At 34.7% G+C, this 22,436-nt stretch overlaps 1 protein-coding gene across 3 annotated transcripts in view; it reads left to right on the forward strand.

The window, feature by feature from the left end:
- The window catches only part of LOC145671258 (glutamate-gated chloride channel-like), a 186,589-nt gene that overhangs the window by 106,653 nt on the left and 57,500 nt on the right, over positions 1-22,436 (forward strand). For all 3 annotated transcript variants that reach the window (XM_081740201.1, XM_081740191.1, XM_081740181.1), the window contains exons 3-4: positions 9,165-9,268; positions 19,343-19,412. In XM_081740201.1, the coding sequence (XP_081596327.1) occupies positions 9,165-9,268; positions 19,343-19,412 (174 nt within the window). The remainder of the gene's footprint in view (positions 1-9,164; positions 9,269-19,342; positions 19,413-22,436) is intronic.

The raw sequence follows: 22,436 nt of genomic DNA on the forward strand, positions 1-22,436 counted from the left end.
AGAGAACTCTTTTACTGTTTTAATCAATAATGGGCAGAGAACTCTTTTACTGTTTTAATCAATAATGGGCAGAGAACTGTTTTACTGTTTGAAATAATAATTTGCAGAGAACTGTTTTATTGTTTTAATCAATAATGGGCAGAGAACTGTTTTACTGTTTTAATCAATAATGGACAGAGAACTGTTTTAGTGATTTAATCAATAATAGGCAGAGAACTGTTTTACTGTTTTAATTAATAATGAGCAGAGAACTCTTTTACTGTTTTAATCAATAATGGGCCGAGAACTCTTTTACTGTTTTAATCAATAATGGGCAGAGAACTGTTTTACTGTTTGAAATAATAATTTGCAGAGAACTGTTTTATTGTTTTAATCAATAATGGGCAGAGAACTGTTTTACTGTTTTAATCAATAATGGACAGAGAACTGTTTTACTGTTTGAAATAATAATTTGCAGAGAACTGTTTTATTGTTTTAATCAATAATGGGCAGAGAACTGTTTTACTGTTTTAATCAATAGTGGACAGAGAACTGTTTTACTGTTTGAAATAATAATTTGCAGAGAACTGATTTATTGTTTTAATCAATAATGGGCAGAGAACTGTTTTACTGTTTGAAATAATAATTTGCAGAGAACTGTTTTATTGTTTTAATCAATAATGGGCAGAGAACTGTTTTACTGTTTTAATCAATAATGGACAGAGAACTGTTTTAGTGATTTAATCAATAATAGGCAGAGAACTGTTTTACTGTTTTAATTAATAATGGGCAGAAAACTGTTTTTCTGTTTGAATCAATAATGGGCAGAGAACTCTTTTACTGTTTTAATCAATAATGGGCAGGGAACACTTTTACTGTTTTAATCAATAATGAGCAGAGAACTGTTTAATCAATAATGGGCAGAGAACTGTTTTACTGTTTTAATCAATAATGGGCAGAGAATACTTTTACTGTTTTAATCAATAATGGGCAGAGATCTCTTTTAGATACTGTTTTAATCAATAATGAGCAGAGAACTCTTTTACTGTTTTAATCAATAATGGGAAGAGAACTGTTTTACTGTTTTAATCAATAATGAGCAGAGAACTGTTTTACTGTTTTAATCAATAATGGGCAGAGAGCTGTTTTACTTTTTTAATGAATAATGGACAGATAGCTGTTTTACTGTTTTAATCAATAATGGGCAGAAAGCTGTTTTACTGTTTTAATTAATTTCAATGTTACGCTACCTTTGTTCAGGCATTTTGTTTTCCAGTCAACAGTAGAATTTCAGCAATAACAGAAATATAACTATTTTCTTCTATTAATCTTTTATTGTCATCACTCAATTTAGAATTCACTGAGATCTCTGGGCTATTACTCTTCATTGACACATACAACATCCACTTTGCCATGCTGTTTCTATGATTGTTATTCTCGTTATATTGTTTGATACCAGCATGCTTATCTGTAGCTCTCTTACAATGCCTCAGATTTGTCGATAAAAATCTGCAGTTCTATGAGTTAGCTTGAAAAAGTTCTAGGACATTGAAGTCGTCCAGGATGTCATAAGACGTTTATCTCTCGACATGAAATACTGTCGTGGTCAACGTTATGATGGTGCAAATAATATCAGTGGACATTTCTATTAACCTGATTACAAAGTAGGATTACTCACTTGGAGCCGAGAACTATATTTGTTCATTGTTCGGTGCGTAATTTGAATTTGGTAGTGCAAGCTGCAATGCAAGGTATTAGTTATGTGCGAGACTTTCTGGTGATTCTTCGTTAATTAATAAGTTATAACTTGTAAGGATTTCGCCAAAGCTTAGCAGTGTTTCAATCACTGCAAGAAGACAACGAACTCGAAGATTGAGTTGTAAAAAATATTCCCAGACTGACTTTGCGACTATTCCGCCCCACAAAGTAGTATATGAAGGTAAAATCACTGAAATCGTTGGAAAGTAATTATGAAGTTCTCTTGAAACTTTTGGAAGTTCTGTCAAGAAGAAAAGAGTGAAATCGATTTGAAGGCTAATGAATATTTTTCAAACCTACATCACACGTAGTTTTCTTATTTTGCTGAAAATGTTAATTTCAGTTTTCGGCAGGATTGAACAACTTTCCTCTTTTCAGAAGAAATCATTGCCATACCGAGGAATCAAAATTTTTGGTGGAGGCTTTGTTTGCAAGTTTAGCTTCACAAAGGGATAGATTTCTTGAGTTGTGAAATTAAACCATGCAGAAAGCGGCGGAATTAAAGATTGGTGAATCAATTTTGCCTAGAAAAAGGAAGATGCTAAACGTTACGACGAAGGTAGTAATCCTTTCACGTATCAAACGTCTGAGGAAATAAATGTACAGACAAATATTTTTTTTGAAATAATTGATGTGGCTGTGGATTCGCTATTAACTTGAAGCTTTTGCTATTGGTGAAACTGGTGCTGATCGAATTCTGTAGTTCTGTGGGACAGATTTTGATAAAGACAGGCTAACATTGCATAGGGATATGTTTCTAGATGTGTGCAGAAAGAAGAATGAAGAAGTGACCAATTTGTCAAATATTACAAATATTTTAAGTAGAGAAAACAGTGCTCCATGCGTAAAATGTTCACAGAATTTGTGAAGTTCGTGCAGATGATTTTAACTATACCTGTTTCTTCTTGTACCTCTTAGGGGTCATTTTCAGCACTTAGACGATTGAAAACATTTTTGTGGTCAACAATCACCGAAGAAAGATGGAATGATTTGGCAATTTTGCATGTTCATAAGAAAATGACTAAAAATATTCACATTAACAAAATTGCAAACAAATTCGTAAGTGCAAATGACGTAAGAAGGAATGTGTTTTATATATTGAAAGTTAACATGTCTTGATTATTACCATTATTTGGTGCGGAACATAAAGTTAGTCATTTTGTAGATTATGTTCACAACAAAATCCTTACACAGTTCTTTCTGCAACATCATTAAAATTATTTGCTTTTACGAAGACTTTTCATCTTATTTTGTACGAATGTGGTATTTTCTTTTAGTAACGTATTGCTAATATCATTGCCTCTTGTAATCATTGTGCATCATGTAAGTTGTTTAAAGTATACACTTAATATTACGATTACGTATGTTGCGAATATTCATTACATCATGTTCTGTTGCGAATATTCATTACAGCATGTTCAACTTAACCTTGGACCCAGGTTTTTGTTGCATTTAAGTCAGCCGTGCTACCGACTAAGCTAGAGCAGCCCCTACTTACAAGGGAGCCGATCCTTGGAGGGGGGGGGCGAGGGGGCCAACCCCCCAAAGTTCATGTGGACTCCCTATTGTATTTATGAATATACAATATTTGGCATAATTTGAATGCAAATTGTGTTGAAATCCTCATATATATATACCTTCTGCATCTGAATGACCCCCCCCCCCCAATTTACAGAAAAATCGGCGCCCTTGCCTACTTATCCTTATAGTATCGGTATATTTTACTTTACCACAACACAGTCCTTTATGACAGTGTTCATAAAATATTTTAACTAAAAGGAGATCAATCAAAAACTATTGAGACTCTCCTGAAAACATTTATAACACATCCCGCTATTGATATGCACACACATACATTTTAAAAGTGCACGCAGTTAGGTCTTGGTGCTCATCTGAAGTGCAACAACAGTCGGTTCATTGTACGATTATTTCTAATTGTTGAGGCTACAACTTTTTTCTTCAAGATCGGCACCGCACCTCAAAAGGATTTAATTGTTTTCTTTCTACTTTACAACAGAGACAGGCACAGAAGTATATTATTTGTTATTTTTATAGTCTCAAGAAACTTCTCATCTAATGAAAATAAAACTAGTGTTAAAATGATTATTATCAAAATATGAGATCCACAGTCTATAATTTGCGGAAAGTTTTTCTTCTTGTCTAGAATACTGTAATATCACAAATTCATTAATGGGGAAATTGCCACATAAAGTATTTGGAGAATATGTTTAAATCTGGGGGATGAAGGCTGGGGGGTCTATACATCCCGGTAGCCAGCCCAAAAATCTAGGGGGGGGGCGGCTGAAGTTAGGAGGGCCCGATCCAACCAAATTATAGTTCATCACCATATTATAGTTCGTTTGCAAACTTACCGTGAAAATTTTAGAGGGTGCCCACAAAAATTTAGGGGGGCCCGGCCCCCTAGACCCCCTGGATACGGGCCTGGATCTATAGCCCCCACTAGCCCCCGTAACGCCGCCGGTCTGTTTACAGTTATTATTATTATTATTATTATTATTATTATTATTATTATTATTATTATTATTATTATTATTATTATTGTGAAGAGCTGAAATGCCTTGTTCGAACAGGAAAGATGGGTTAGGAAAAATATTTGTGCATCCCCCTTTAGATACGCATTTAAATGAAATTATATAGTAGTTATAAAATCCGTACGACACACTATTTTTGGAATATATTTCATACCCATCTATTCTTTTAGAACATGCCCTTCAATCAAAGTAATATGTTAAAGTTCCTTAGCTCCAAAACTATGGGATCTACTTTAGTCAGGTCAAGACTTTACTTGCGAACTAATATGTGTGCTATTCATAATTCCATGTTTCGGAATCCTGCGGTACTCACGCAACAGTTTTTATAGACGTAGTTTGGCTACGGGCATATAATTTGAAGTGCTTACCAACTACCTCTATAAAATTGCTGCGGAAGTACTGCTGGAGTCTGAAATTTGGATATTTGGATAGGGCACATGCTAGTTCAGTTGCTAAGTGATCCGACTATCGTACGTCCCATAGTTTTGGAGCTATGGAAATTTAAAGTTCATTTCGTCATGTTTTTGGCAGCCTATAGCTCCGAAAGGAAGCATTTGTGCACCTAGATTAGTTTATAGTTTTTGTCTTATCTTGGTGATAAGGATCACCTCCCAAACGATGTGGGTGTTGTTTTGAAACACCCTGTATAATTCGAATTTCAATGTGGCGAAAATAATTACAGAAATTCTACCCTTTCACTTACGAGCCGAATTTTCGAGAACTCTAGAACACCTGTCCGCTAATGGCTCTATTCGAGTAAATTTGAGTTTAAATGTGGCCCGACCAATCAGTATAGTGACTTCGAAAACTATTGATTCGACTAACCTTCGTGATTTTAGACATTTTATTTTCCAGCTTTTATCATTCCCATGCCGATGAGATTGGTAGTATCATATTTCATTTAAATGACTCCGAGAACAGCATACGCCCGTCCGCCCGCAAAACAAAAATCTAGGGAATTTTTTACAAATCGTCATTAATTTTGGTCAGTGTAAAAGGTCTGAAATTAAAAAGCGAGTTCATTGATGGCGGTGGTATTGAAACCGGAAGTGATAGAATCAACCACTTCCGGTTTTAACGTTGATCACGGTAGATTAAAAACGGCTAGAAGCAATTTTCTGCAATTAAGTAAGCATTCGAACATGCATGTCATCTCGACTCTAATGTCCGTACTGGGTGGTAGAAATCTACTACCGATCCCAGTTTCGATATTAATTAAAGAATATTATATTATACCAATCAGATGTGTTCACTGCGACCTTTTCTTTTTTTTAATTTTGGCGCCGCTGACTAGGATTCCAGGTCAGATACTTGGACGAAAGGTGCTCGAAAAACTTTTACACATTATGCTTACTAAGTTTGATTGACGTACAATTAATACGTACAAAAAAATAGAAGGTTTTCGAACCAAACATGTCTATTTCTAAGGGTCTAGGTCAGAACTCCCACAGCCAAAACTCCCACACTCAACAAATGTCAAAACGCTCACACAATCGGTCATAACTCCCACATAAACGGACAAATCTCCCAAATGCACGAACGGTCATAACTCCCACAGCCAAAACCCGCACACTCAAGAGATGTCAAAACGACCACAGAATCGGTCATAACCCCCACACAAATGGACAAAACACCCACACATAGCAACGGTCACAATCCCCACATAAATGGCCAAAACTCCCACGCAATCGGACAAATCTCCCACACTTTGAAATGATCCTGGTTGCACGTCTAGTAAGTTTCACATGCTGAAAATAATAAAAAAGAAGTCCATAAAACGCCTATGATCAAAAGTACAAGGGATTTGTCAATCTATCACCTTGTCCACTTTTGATCATATCTAAGCGGCTTTTGGACTTCTTTTATTATTTTCAGCGTGTGAAACTTAAAAGACGTGCAACCAGGATCATTTCAAAGTGTGGGGGATTTGTCCGATTGTGTGCGGTTTTTGTTCATTTGTGTGGCGGTTGTGACAATTTCATCGTGTGGGAGTTTTGTCCGTTTGTGTGGGAGTTTTGTCCATTTATGTGGGGATTGTGACCGTTGCCATGTGTGGGAGTTATGACCGTTGGGGGTTATGACCGCTTATATGTGTGGAATTTTTGGCTTTGGGAGTTATGACCGTTCGTGCATTTGGAAGATTTGTCCATTAGTGTGGGATTTATGACCGATTGTGTGGGCGTTTTGACATTTTCTGAGTGTGGGAGTTTTTACCTGCTCCCATTTCTCTGAAGCAATAAGCTTTCAAGAGACGACGAGAAGGAAGGGGGTATAGAAGGAGGGAATAGGGCCTATAGTAATTCTTCATCAAGAATGAAGTGAAAAATAAAGAGAAAACACAGGCGTGTTATTATTATCTGGCTCAACCTCTGATGTGTATGGTTACTGGTATTATTACATTCGTGTCAAGTATTGGACAAACACCATATGCGTGGGTTTTCTGGAGGTTCTCCGGTTTCTTTCCCCCTTCTTAATTCCACTATCATCATTCCATCTTCCAACATTCCACCTGCTTCATTTCTCATCATCACGTGTCTCCTTTAGCTCACACGGCATAACTGGGGGACGTAAAACTGAAAGATTCATCTTGAGATTATCAGAACGAGACAAAGACAAGACCCTCGAGACCAAAACCGAGATTGAGACACAGTGCATGTAGACTCGTGTTGCTGCTCTCGACTCCATCCCTAGTGTGAAGTATGAAACGCCTTCCCTCACTTACACAAAGACGTATTAAATACAGAGTGACAATATTTCACTTTACGTGCAGGAACTACAGTAAACATTCGAAATTAATCAGCATTTAATGTATATCTACAACTTCTCTAATTGAAACGAACTATTGAATTTCTTACCATTTGGCGTAAAATGTATACGAGTGTTTCTGTCTCTTGGATGGCAAAACAGCTCTCTGATTGTGATGAAACAATGCATGGATTTTCTTTGACGATTACTAGTCATTCCAGCTGGTTGAGTTTCAAATACAAAGCCTAAATATTTGTTCTATGATAAGTATCGTAAACAAACTTGGGATTTTGATCAAACATTACTTGCAAGGGCGCCGATCTTGTGGGACCCGAGGGGGCCCTGGCCTCTCAAAGCTCATGTGGAACCCCCTATTGTATTATGAATATACAATATTTGCATAATTTGAGTGCAATTTGTCTTAAAATCTTTATATATATATATAGATACCTTCTGCATCTGAATGGTCCCCCCCAAATTTACAGGGAAATCGGCGCCCTTGATTACTTGTATTATCTTCGAAACTTTTCAATCATTTCTATTAAAGCGACCGCGACGATTCGTGAAGCCTGAAGGCTCTACATTAATCATAGAACTACTTGCGTCACGTGTGATGCGTCGGTAGAATTCGATACTATTCATGGAGTAACGGACACTTGAAAAAACGTAAGAAGCAGAAGTGCACCAACAATGTTGCCAAACTTAGAAAATTTGGCGAACGAGTAACAAGAAAAGAGCAGCTCTTAAAGAACTATAACACAAATACTAATAATTATTTGAATTAAATGGTAATAATAATAATAATAATAATAATAATAATAATAATAATAATAATAATAATAATAATAATAATAATAATAATAATAATAGCAAAAATATAACCTCTTCAGTCCTTAGGTGCACATATGTGCACCTCTGGTTTTTATTTTATTTTATTTTTTGCTTCTTTTCTGAGGCTTGCATCGTAGTAGAAACTGCTTTGTAACGTTTGTGTACTTCCCATCTGTGTTTATTACTAATCTTGTTCATTAAATGTCATCAACAATCAGCATATTTCAAGCGATAGTTACAAAAAAAAAGAAAAAAAAGAAAAGAAAAAGAAAGAAAAAAAGAAAAGAAAAGAAAAAGAAAGAAAAAAAGAAAAAAGTGGACCGCTTAGTGCCAGCACTCTGGAGGATAAAACAACAACAAAAAATTAGTAACACGAAACTTAGAGGAAACATTGTACCCTGAAGAGATGTTCTCCGTATAGCGCAAAAAAGCGACACTGGCCAAATTTCATGGATGGGTTGATGACTGGGAGACGCCCTCGCGGTTCTAATAGATTATGACATTGGTAGATCTAGGTCAAGCTTCACGAATACGTGCGATCATTATAGTGGAAATTCAAATAGTATTGTGTTTCATTTATATATGTTTGTTTACGTAATAAATTTCATAGCAAAGTTTTGTAGTTTTAAGGATTATATTGATACACTTTCTTTGGAATATGCCTAGCATCCCTATTTGTTGAAGCTTCTGTGTATAGCGTAGACCTACGTGTGATTATTCCCTCCTAATAAACTTCATAAAACAAATTTCCTAGTTTTCTTAAACGGACTCATTATATATCATGTTGGTAAGATTTTCGATCCACATATCTATATATCTTAAAAGAATTGATAGAGCGCGTGCGTGAGGGAAGTTACAAAGGAATAAGTGATTCCAAACCAAAACATACCACTTGGCATAACATTCTTTGTGTGTCTGAGCTGCTTCAACGCCATCTGTTATCGACCCACTGAACAACATCCAGCCTAACCCGACTACCAGAAAGCAAAAATTTGAGTTACTAACGTCCCATTGGCAGATTCCTGGTTTCATGTCACGCAATCTGCGTTTGTATATTTATAGTAGATGATATCACTTCAGTGAGTTTTCTAGAGATTTTTTTTCATAATTTTCTCATTCTTACTCTACCAATTGTTTCATAATCATTTACTTTAATTAATCATTCTTCTTTAGCTTACGTCCATAATTAAGGTAGTGAAAATAAAGATTTAATTCCATTTCATTTATTTGTTCAAGCAAATACCAAAGGTGTATATGACAGATGTGATACTTAACATACATTTCTATTCTTATTTTCAGATGTTCACTTCTTCAACCTGCCATATTCAGTAACTGGTAACCCGGTAATCGTTACCGTCAACATGTTCGTCCGCTCAATTTCACAAATCAATGATAGAACACGGGTAAGTAAATACACATTATAATATAATAATTGTATTGATTATTATAGGAATGTAAATATAAAGCGATAGTCATGCTTGTTGCGCTGTATGGTTGAGCAACATGGTCGCTTATTCTGAGGGAAGAACGTAGACTGAAAGTATTTGAGAACAAGCTCCTGACACGAATATTCGGACCCAAGAGGAACGAGAATAGGGAATGGCGAAAACTTGATAACGAGGAACTACATAATTTATACGGTTTACCAAACATTGTTAGAATCACCAGATCTAGGAGGCTCAGGCGGGCAGGTCATGCAGCCAGAATGGAAGAAAGTAGGAACGCTTTCAAAGTCTTAACTGGAAGAACAATCGGAAAACGACCATTAGGAAGACCTAGGCGCACATGGAAGGACAATATTAAGATGGATCTCGCAGAAATAGAAATACAAAGTATAAACTGGATCCAGTTGGCTAAGGAGAGAAGTCAGTGAAGAGCTTTTGTGAACGCGGCATTGAACCTCCAGGTTCCATATGGCATACAGTTAGTTAGTTAGTTAGCAGATAGAAAGATTGAAAAGACAGTTTGTGTAGACCATGAAGCAGGTACAAAAATGTGAAAGACAGTTAAGTGGATCATGAAGCTGGTAGAAAGATAATACAGAACAGTACAGCACTCTCTCAGAAAAATAGGAATCTGCATAAGGTAAAAGTTAATGGTCTAATGTAAAAGTTAATGTTTCTGTAAAAGTAGACTTTCTAGTTTCTGAAGTCGTACAGTTAGTTTAGGTCAACTTACCCAGCTTGAAATATTGGTTTCCCAATTTAGACCCTTTATTATATTTTAATTTAGTCATTGAGCCTTACTAATAGTAAAACTTCTTAAAATACAAAAATTATGTTATGAAAATTTATACAGTGCGTTCGAAAAGTAACTGTCCACCTGCCTAGCATTAGTACCTACGACAATACGTTACATCGACTTTCTGGGACTACGTTGAATAATAGGTGATATATATTTTGCAGTTTTCTTCATCGAATCTTCACTCGATAACCTTTATCTGTAAAATTGTCGATTAGTGTTCTTTACATTAAGTAGACTAGGAACCAATGTTCCCTGGAAATCTAACGGAAAACCGGTCTTCCATAGTTTGTGTAGAGTCAGCATGCTAAGGGAAGACGTATTTAAAGAGAAAACTTTTCTATACTGTGTAAGCTTTCGCCTACTATACGCAGTACTAAAATTAACTCATTTTTGATCGTGCATGGAAAGACACAGTCTCAATTATTTAAAAAACGATAATAAAAAAGGAACAACAAAGGACTAGACACACTTTCTGTCTGAATGCCAGCACCATGACTGGCTCGCGGAAGTTAACTACTTAACACTTTGCTAGAGAAAAAAATACAATGCACGCACAAGACAATTGCTGAACATATATTCGTGCTTATTAAGGTTTCAATTACTTTTCGAACGCACTGTAGAGAATAATTATATTTTTAAGTTGGCTTAGATTAAAAATATAAGATAAGGAAATCAAACTTAGGTCTAATTTGGGTAAAATATCTATAGCCTACTAGACAAGATATTGTCTATTATCTTACATAACTAAAACTAACTAACTCTATGGCCTATGGGCAGAGAAGGTTCAATGCCACGTTTACAAAAGCTCTTCACTGACTTCTCTCCTTAGCCAACTGGATCCAGTTTATACTTTGTATTTCTATTTCTGTGAGATCCATCTTAATATTGTCCTCCCATCTGCGCCTAGGTCTTCCTAATGGTCGTTTCCCAATTGTTCTTTCAGTTAAGACTTTGAAAGCGTTCCTACTTTCTTCCATTCTGGCTACATAACCTGCCTACCTGAGCCTCCTAGATCTGATGATCCTAACAATGTTTAGTAAACCGTATAAATTATGTATTACCCATCTTTCCCATCTTTCTACCTGTTTCATGGCGTACTCAAACTGTCTTTTCCATCCTTCTATCTACTTCATAGTCTACTCTAACAATCTTTCCCATCTTTCTACTTGCAGAGTAGTCTATTCAAACTGTCTTTCCCTCGTTTTACCTGCTTCATGATCTACTCAAACTGTCTTTCCCATTTTCTATTTGCTTCGTAGTCTACTCAAACTGACTTCCCCAACCTTCTACCTGTTTCATGGTCTACTTAAGCTACCTTTCCCAATTTTCTACTTGTTTCATGGTCTAGTTAAACTGTCTCTCCCATCCTTCTACCTGTTTGATTGTCTACTCAAACTGTCTTTTCCATCTTTCTACCTGTTTCATGGTCTACTCAAACTGTCTTTTCCATCCTTCTATCTGCTTCATTGTCTACTGTAACTGTCTTTCCACTCTTTCTACTTGAGGCGTAGTCTACCCAAACTGTCCCATGAGTGCACGTGTATTAAAAATAAATGCCTTCTGGTAGTTCTAATATTTGAAAACAATAATAGTACAAGTCGCTACGAAAAAGCGTTACATTCCATCGTTTCTCAAAGGATTCTGCTATCTCCAGGTATAGACGTTAAGTTAGAGTAACCAGACGTACTGATTTTCGAAGAGTTGTCGTACGTGTTCCGAAGACACCTAGAAAATCGAGAAATGTCCTTCTGTTTTAGAATGTCCTGCGAAATATCCTCATTTAACTAATGTCCAGCTTAAAGTACACTAATAAATTATCAGGAAAAGAAACAATCGATTCCTACCTGTTTGATGAGATTACAAAAAATGTAATAATGTATGTTACTTCTAAACAAAATAAAGAATGGAATGCTGCTCAAATGAGTGTACATTTAAGATGGAGTGGATCATTCAAGCTCTTAAAGAAAATTTCATTCTATAATCCCAAGTATATGATATTGTGGAGTTCAGTATGAGCCTTCCTGACACAAATGCTTCGAGCGAGTGGATATTTTCTATAATGAATACTTTGTGGACTGATGAGAAATCTCAATTGAAAACTGAAATTCTTAAACACCTAATAATAATGTTTGAAATATGTTTATTGGAAGCAAACAGCATTACAGCCACAAGTGCCCCAAAGGAAAAAAAATTGTTTTTACAAGCATAGGGCGCATGCAAATAGAATTAACAACATACAACCCATCATACAAAAATAGGTGAAATTGATAAAATATTAATTCAGAAAAAATAGCATAAAAATGCAGTATCTGTTATAAACTGGGAAACAAAAATTACAATAGTAAAAAACCTAAGCGTAATTAACATGCATATAGAGAAGGTATGCCAGATAGAATAAGTATACAGTATAAAATACAAAAATAGATTATTTACCGTGTAGTTGAAACAGTTTACAAAATATTGAAAGAAAAAAGTTCAGAAAGACATTATATAGCTACTATTGCAGATTGAAAATAAATATTTCTAAGTTTAACACATCAAGTAAAATACACTGATTCATAAGTTTAGTAATAATAATGATGAAAATCAAATGAGCATACAAAAAAAATACATATGACAAATAAAACAATTGAAGACCAAGATAAAAGAAAGTGCAGTATCCATAGAAAAGAAGAAATTAAGCATAGAAGAGAAAAGATGATAGGAAAATAGAAGACGCGAGAATAAAAAACTAACAAAACATAAAAGGATCTTTCAAATGGCACCTTACAAGTTAACCAATAATAATATATAATATTTATTCGGCAGCAAACAGAATACAACCACAAGTGCGCCAAAAGAAAGAAAGAGAAAAAAAAAGCGGATGCAATACTAATACATCATAAGATTATACATAGGATTATACATTGTAATATAGAAATACAGATGAAGCACAAATATTAAAAAAAACAAAGAATAACAATATATAAATAAAAAAGCAGATAAATACTGGATATAAAAATGAAGGTTATAATAAAAAATGATTGTTCCACAACACTCATAAAAAAATAAAACTCACGAAGTAATACTTTACAAAAATGACCTCCAGAAATACCAAAAAATAAGAAACAAATATGTGTATTTGTTCAAAATTAAAAAGGTTCTTACAATTTGATAAAAGAAAAACAATATATTATTTAGTGAAAATACAAGACAAAATTAAGACAATCAGTTGCAACTCTTAAAATACTGAGAAATTTCATATTTTTTTAATAAATTAAAAAAAACAACAATTTACGCACCTTCTTGAAACTCTTATGAAACAAATCAAGATTCGGATAAAAGTTATTAGCTGTTTCTATACTTTTATATATTAAAGACCTTATTAAATATTTACTAATAAACGGAACAAATTTCCTAATGTTTCTGTGAGGAATTTTTAAGGAGAAAAAGTTCTCCAGAACAAAATCTCCATGCAGAATTACATGAAAAAATTTCAAGTCAAAGAGCCGACGCCTGTCAACCAGAAGGTTAAGAGTAAGATCCGCCCTTATGTCTGATAAGCTCGCCCCTCCTATTTCTTTAAACTTCCATTTTCACCAGGCTAGGAATGAATTTTGAACTGATTCCATCGAAGAACTAAAATATTTTGCTTCACTATTCCAAATTACAGTACAATATTCAAGATGAGACCTAACATTTCACATACAGAGAATTTTGCAGGTGTTAATATTAGTAAAGTTTCGACATAACCATTTGAGCATTGTTAAATTCCTCCTAGCTTTGGAGATTGCAACTTCAAGATTTTTTTGAAAAAGCAATTTTTCATCTAATAGTGTATTACTCCTAAATCTCTAACATGCTTAACGAATTGGATATGTTTATTTCATATCCTGTATTTGTATATTAAAGGGTTAACTTTCCTCGAAAATGTTATTCCTTGCGTTTTATTAAAGTTCAGGGGTAGAGATTTCTCTTCGGACCATTTCAGTATGATATCTATATTTTTTGGAAGGTATCTTGATTTTATTTGGAATTAATTTGACTGAAAATTTTGATATCAGTATATAACAGATATTTACAAGTTAAATCAACACAAATGTCATTAATATACAGCAAAAACAATAGAGGACCAAGATTAGAACCCTGGGGTACCACGGAGGTATTACTATGAATAGCAGACAATTTTCTTTTATATTTTACCACAGATTTACTATCATTTAAATATGAAGTCAACCAATCAATAATACAGTTAGACAAATTATATCTTTTCAATTTGTTTATCAATAAGTGATGTGGTAATTTATCAAATGTTTTAACAAAGTCCAAGTAAATAGCGTCAACTTGACCACCAGCCCAAATAACTGGAAGCGTGTAATGCATAAGACTTGCTAAATTAGTTATTACAGATTTACCAGCCATAAATCCATGTTGATTTATATTAATTTCGGTCTTTACTTTATTATAAACATATTTATAGATTATTTTCTCAAAGATTTTCGGAATTGCCTTCATTACAGGGATTGGTCGAAAATCATTAATAGACTTTCCATTGGTTTTAGGTATGGGTGTTATAGAAACTATTTTCCATACATCAGGATAATTACAAGTGGATGCACTCCAATTAAACAAAGAAGACAATATTGGTGCAATTATTTCACCTATTCCCTTAATAATGAAAGGTGGAATACCATCTATCCCACTTGACGATTTAATCTTTAAAGTTCTGATAGCTTCCATTACATGTTGAGTAGTGATTTCTGAGGGTTTACCTTGACCAAATTCTACAGATCAAGATTGAATTTTTAGTAGCACTGACCAAGAAGGTCTGAAAGGCTGATAAAAAATAGTTAGCAAACTTTTCAGCCAACATACTGTCATTAGTCAACAAAATATCATTGTCAATAATACCAGATATTACCTTTTTTTCTGAATCATTTACATATTTCCAAAATTTTTCAGTCGCAGTTGTAAGATCATTTTCTATTTTACTAAAATAAATTTGCCTGTCCACATTTAATTGAGTTTCGAAAGCTCTTCTACAATTAAAAAAGACTATACGTAATCATTTTCACATTGAGAAATTTTCTATTTTTTATGAGCCTGATCTTTTACATTCCATAAAGAGAATAATTTTTTTGAATACCATAAGGGAAATTAAGATTTTTTAGGTTTATATTTAGGAATATTACACTTCATCGCAGATTTAATAACTTCCCCTAGTTTGCAAGCTACTAAATTGAGATCATTACCTAACAATATATTACACCAATCAGCATTAGCAATTTGTAAATACAAGGATAAATAGTCACCTTTAGCATATAAAAATCTTTCAGTGGATTTATATACTTTACAAACACTAGATAAAAATTCTTTAGTTACAACAGAATAATGGTGTACATCAGGAACCACCATATACTCATTATGTCTTTCCGATACTATAGAGGCATTAGTTAAAACTAAGTCTAAATTCCAAAAAATGATAGAATTTCTACTAATATTAGGTTAGTTTAGGTTAGTTCAGGTTAACTAGGTTACTTTAGGTTAGGTTAGATTAGGTTTGGTTACGTTCTGTTACGTCTAAGTACTTACATCATTCATTTCTCCTGTAAATTTTGTGTTCTTTACGTGCTTCTGGACCTCTTGTACTAAACATACTCCTAGAAAAGTCTTGTTTGTTTACCTCAACATGGAATGAAGAGTAAGAATCTTACTTTGTTTTCAATTTGGTACAAGTCACTTCAGTTACATTAAGTTGTTTTACAATACTCTTAACCTCTTCTACCTCAACTGAGGGATTGAACCTAGTTATAAATAACCTAGTGCTTTTGATCCTCTCTCTCTCTCTCTCTCTCTCTCTCTCTCTCTATATATATATATATATATATATATATATATATATATATATAGTACTAATAATAATAACCAAACACCTTTAGTAAATTCCATGACATGGTTTTGCAAAATTTCAAGTTACTGTACGCTGTGTGAAATTTGTGAAATATATGTCACAAATCACTGTGTTGATGTTTAGGTAAACAGATGTCACATATTGATGAAAATAATATTTTAACCTTTTTTGTAAAGAAAAGGTTCCAAGTATAAACAATATATTTATCTTGTATATTTTTAGGGTTACACTTTAGCCCACAGTCCGAATATTTATAATCTAGTCTACTACTTTTACCAAAATCCAATTAAACACTCCATCTTCATATTATCTTTTATTATAATGCATAATGAATTAAACATTTACACTTTTTAAATAACATACATGTTGATTATACAAGATGGATCCTCTGTTATATATTAGAATATGTTTTTCGTTTCTATGACGTCCAAAAACACATATCGTCGGATTACCATGTTAACACAATATCAATAATAATATCAGAGAGAAATTAATTCTATTTCTCTTTTTAGTTCTTCTTCTTCTTCTTTTAACTAGCTTGTGCATATTTGAGTAGCACATATTGCCCGTAAATACAATAAATACATGTAATCTTAATGCCCGTTTAAGATTACATGAAAAATACGCAATATCGTTATACAAAGTAGTGAATAAGTAACCGTTAAGACGAACGATTTTTATATTTCATTAAAATTTTATCTTTCAACATACTTAAGTTTTTTTCTTTATTGAAGTGACTCTTTCGTGTTATTCCATTATTTTAAATAGTTTAATCAATTTTGTATTTGCCATTCATGAAGGTGTGTTTTTTTCATAGTAAAAATAAATGAATAGCTTAAGATTAACGTTAAATGAAATAAAGACATGGGTATTGTCGATGCACTAGGCTATCATTTACTATTATAATTATGTCCTACTTTTTGCTTCTCAGGATCTGGTTACCCTACGTTAAGGTGCAAACGTAAAGACAGTTTTAGACCTCAAAATACTAGAATTCGTTCCTCTCATGAAGAAGTTTAGTTTATCAGACTCCTTTGTATATTTACTTTGTATATCCGTCCGATCAGGAGGCATAATATCTCAAGAATTAAATTATGTTATACTAATCTAAAAGAGATTACACTAGTTGATGGATCACTATTAATTTTGGCCAAGATATAGAGGATCAAGAGCTATCAATCGTATTCAATGATGGAGGTAAAATTCAATTCGAAAATGGAAATAAAGCATTTCCCGGTTTTAACGTTGATCACTATAAAGAAAAAAAAACTGCAGCAGATAGCAGATAATAGATATCATATATCGAGAAACAATTCCCACAATCCATTAAGCCTCCCATACATACACGGCGTATCCATCCTTAGCTCTCTACTAAAATCGGAAGTGACAAAAAATCCACTACGATTTCCGGTTTCAATATTGATCTACAAAGAGCGTAGCTTAGTCGAGTGGTCCGGGTTCTATTCCCGGTAGAGACACTTGGTCGACAAAGTGTAAAAGTTTTATTTTCAGTCTAGCCATCACGAGTGAGATTTTTCTGGATTTTCCTCATTCTCACCAGGCTAATACCGGGATAGTACCTAACATACAAGTCCCAGGCCGTTCCCTTCCTTCCCTTTCCTCGGATAGTGTGAACGCCGAGAGACGACATCCCTCATGCATGTCGGGCTAACATGGTTATTGTTGCCGAAAGCCCAGAAATCTAATTCCTAATCCTAATCCTTAATCTACATAGAGCAAAAAACGATAAGAGATAGCAATAAGAGATAAGAAAAAGAGAGATAGAGCAAAAACGATCAGAGATAGCGATAAGAGATAAGAGAAAGAGAGATAGAGCAAAAAACGATAAGAGATAGCGATAAGAGATAAGAGAAAGAGATATAGAGCAAAAAACGATAAGAGATAGCAATAAGAGATAAGAAAAAGAGAGAGAGCAAAAACGATAAGAAATAGCGATAAGAGACAAGAGAAAGAGATGCAGCAAAAAATGAAAAGAGATAGCAATAAGAGATAAGAGAAAGAGAGATAGAGCAAAAACGATAAAAGATAGCGATAAGAGGTAAGAAAAAGAGAGATAGAGCAGAAAACAATAAGAGAAAGAGAGATAGAGCAAAAAACGATAAAATATAGCGATAAGAGATAAGAAAAAGAGAGATAGAGCAGAAAACGATAAAAGATAGCGATAAGAGGTAAGAAAAAGAGAGATAGAGCAGAAAACGATAAGAGAAAGAGAGATAGAGCAAAAAACGATAAGAGATAAGAAAAGAGAGATAGAGCAAAAGCGATAAGAGATAGCGATAAGAGACAAGAGAAAGAGATGCAGCAAAAAATGAAAAGAGATAGCAATAAGAGATAAGAGAAAGAGAGATAGAGCAAAAAACGATAAAAGATAGCGATAAGAGGTAAGAAAAAGAGAGATAGAGCAGAAAACGATAAAAGAAAGAGAGATAGAGCAAAAAACGATAAGAGATAAGAAAAGAGAGGTAGAGCAAAAGCGATAAGAGATAGCGATAAGAGATAAGAAAAAGAGAGATAGAGATAGCGATAAGAGATAAGAGAAAGAGAGAGAGATGCGTATATGATTAGGTATTATTCGTATCTTCTCTCATAATCCTCTACTCAAACCGGAAGTGGCAGAAATCAACAAGTTCCAGTTTTTAACTTTGATCGCTATAGAGTAAAAGCAGTGGTAGATAGCAAGAAGGGGTTTTCTGCAGTCAATTAAAGATCCCATGAATGCATTCCATCTTCATTCTACTAAAAGCGGAAGTAGTAGTATTATACTACAGTTTCTACTTACAACATTAATTGAAAAAATATTACCTCAAATAAACCAAACTCGTTCTCGTGGTGTACATGTGACACTGCGTTTAATTTTTCTAGTCCTCGATCTCTGGGAACATTTATACACATTCTACCAATTTAACGACTAAGAAATCTATACTTACGTAAAAAAAAACTATAAAGAACGTCAGCAGACGACAAATTTAAATATCTTCTAGTGCATTACATTTGAAACTAATATATTACAGCACATTTGTTAATTTTCGGCATACAATTTTATGTACTCGAGCTCTATGGAAAACATTTTCGAACGCTATAGGAAACATCCTTGGGCGCTGTAGAAAACATTCTTGGACACTGTAGAAAATGTCTTCGGACGCTATAGCAAATATGGTATGTTGTTAATTACTAAAACATTCTATTATAATATGATGGAGTAAAATTCAGTTTGTAAGAAAAGTTTGAACATGCAAACCGATTCACGTAACAAATAATATACATCTAAGAACAAAATTTCTAAATAAATATATTTTGATTTCTTCTTAAAAATTTCTTTCAGGATTTCAAAATTTCCTTAACATTGAGGCAAGAATGGAAGGATCCAAGACTGGTTTATAACGATAAAGGAGGTAATTATTTTTCCGTATATTTTATAAAGATTTAAGCAATGAAAATCAAAGATCTCTATAACTTTTTATTTCAAAGAGAAACGGCTATTATTAATTTTTGATTGACTTCAAGAAAAGGAGGAGTTTCTTAGGTGCACCGACTTACGTGCATTGACGTTGATGATTCTGCTTTTGTTTGAAAACATACCTTCCCGGAGATCCCACATATATTTCTTTAGGTTCTGATGGTAATTTTCCTAGCCAGTATATTAAATATTTCAACAACAGATATTGGGTTTATTACGGAAAAGTTGAATACTTATAGGCAACCATACATTATTTAGCGTGGTTATGGTTGCATAACAGCACAGGGGTTGCACTGCAAAATTTTGGAACAATTTTATATTATATTATACTGTCTGTATTGTTTATATAAGCAATTTGTGTGTGTGAAGTTTGTTATGATAAAATGTTTTATGTCAGCTGGATTACGAAGCTGATTCAGAAACTAACGTTACCAGAACTCTCAGACACACACACAGATATATTTAGCAGCATGTATATTTATATGGAATAGTATACCACTGATAAACATTACTCTTCAAAGTAGTCATTTTACTTGTTTAACAATTTATTCCAATGATATTAAACGTCTTTGGGTGTCAGCATAGTCAAAATCCTAGCACCTGTAGCGTCTTCACGATAGCTGGCTTAAGTTAGTTATCGATTGTGACAGTTATCACCTACCAGCAGGTGCCTCTTCAATCATCAGAGCACCGTTCCAGGTGGTGACGATGTGCGTTTTCTTGCTTGGACGACTAGTTTCCAACTAATCTTGCACATCTGTTTTACCATTATCTTAGTAAATCAAATGTACCCTAAAAGGGTATTTTCAAAAGTTTAATGCCTGGCACTTAAATATCATGTCATTGGTATAGGATGTTCATGGCTTATAATGTCATCTATAGATGACATAATATGTGAATTCGTTGGAGGCGGTCATTCCTAGATCGTCAATTCGTTGGAGGTTGTAATTTGAATCAGTCTCTTTGAATTAAGAGCAACTAATACTGCTTGACACACTTTGTCGTGGCTAAGCGGTTAGCGTGCCCCGCCTTTGGTGTAAGAGACCTGGGTTTGATTCCCGGTGGACCTCCTGTAGTTACGGTTCCACGTTAAGCTGTTAATTCAAGTATCATATAGCCTCGCTGCTGAAAGGTACGCTGAACTCAAAACCAAAATAAAGAAATACTGCATGACAATGCTCCAGTCCACACGACTGTTGTTGCCGAAGTATGTACGGTTGATTTGAATCTCCTCGAATGCACAGTCTTTCGATACAGTCTTGGGAACAACAGCCGTGTGAACTAGAACGTTGTCTTGCAGCATGCAATACTCAACACACAGAATTGATTTAAGTGACTACCTCCAAAGAACTGAAGCAGCTATACATTTGATAGAAATACATTATTTCTTATACGGATGGTACTATGTGGTATGAATGACTCGTTACCAATGGTGTGATACTCCAGTGTCAGTCCGGTAAATGTATGAAATACCCTCGTGTGCCCTGACATGACATTAATACCGTAAACCTCAAGTAACAATGAATTTCAGCTAGTAAAGTGTCCTTCAGAGCCTCGGATCACACTAGACACTTCCATATGTTTCCTAGCGCAGCCATCTTCTGTTGCTGTGAGGGAGAGACGAAAAGTATGAGTCTACTAACGGCTATGTCGTGAAGCAGTGGCTATCTGCTGCGGTCTGACGGGCAATTCCAACAAGAGGGGGCAAAAATAACACTTACTTAAGACCATTACTTTAATTTTTAAATGACTCTCGTAAGAAAAGATATGACGGGAAATATATGCTAGCAGTAGAATTAGAAAATCGAAGGTAAAGTCACTGAAAGTTGAAACGTACAACTTTTCAGTTATATATTACGTTGAATTACTGACAAAACTTTTGTCATTATCATCTTCTTAAATTACAGCGGCGCTTAACGCAATGCATTTACTCATCATCATCATCATCATAGGTATTGTGTCCTTACTGGCACGTCACTTGCAGCAGCTGAGAAGCTTCAATGCTCCACGGTCCTCTGCTAACCTCTTCATCTTCACTAATGCATTTACTAGATAAATAATATTTAAATTACTTGAACAATAACAACAATAATAAATACTTTCTTGCTGCCTCGTCTCCCGAAGCGGGTGCATGGTTGATGGTGATACCTTCTCCGCCTTTAGGCCTTCATTTGTCAAATGAAAGCTTTCGAATTGCTGCAGCCTTACGTTTAGGCTTAGCAGTTTGTGAGCCTCATCGCTGTCCAGCTTGTGGGGATGAGGTTAACCAACGTGGCCTGCATGGCCTTTCATGCATGAAGAGCGCTGGTAGATTCGCCCGACATTCCTCGGTTAATGATATAATACTACGAGCCCTCAACACAGCTGGATTTCCTTCAATACGGGAACCTTCTGGTTGCTGTCGTTCGGATGGAAAGCGACGGGATGGGATGACACTGATTCCATGGATGAGAGGTAAATGTTTATTGTGGGACTTCATATGCGCTGATACATACGCTCATTCAAGTCTCCCTCTGTCAGTAATGAACGCTGGAGCTGTTGCTAATCGCAGAGAAGCTGAAAAGCTAAGAAAATACAACAACCTTCTCGAAAAGTTTGTTTTCACTCCAATCGCTATTGAAACAAGTGGTGCTTGGGGTGCAAGAAGTCTAGAATTCATTAGGGAGGTAGGAAGACGCATTTCTTGTGTTTCCGGCGAAGTTCGCTCCACATCCTATCTAATACAGCGCATATCCGTTTCTATCCAACGTGGTAACGTCTCGTCGGTCCTTGGCACTTTACCACCTGGCAAGGAACTGGATGAGGTGTTTGAATTGTCTTTGTAGAAGAACGTAATCAGAATCTAATTGCTTGATATTGTAAAGATTTTAAATATATTTGAGATGACAGGAAAAGGTTTTGTAGCTGCTGGTGCTAAACGTAATTTCCTGTTGGTTGGTTTATATGACGTCCTTATCCT

Source organism: Thermobia domestica, chromosome 2 (genome assembly GCF_964235325.1).
Source record: "Thermobia domestica chromosome 2, izTheDome1.hap1.1, whole genome shotgun sequence".
Classification (NCBI taxonomy): domain Eukaryota; kingdom Metazoa; phylum Arthropoda; class Insecta; order Zygentoma; family Lepismatidae; genus Thermobia; species Thermobia domestica.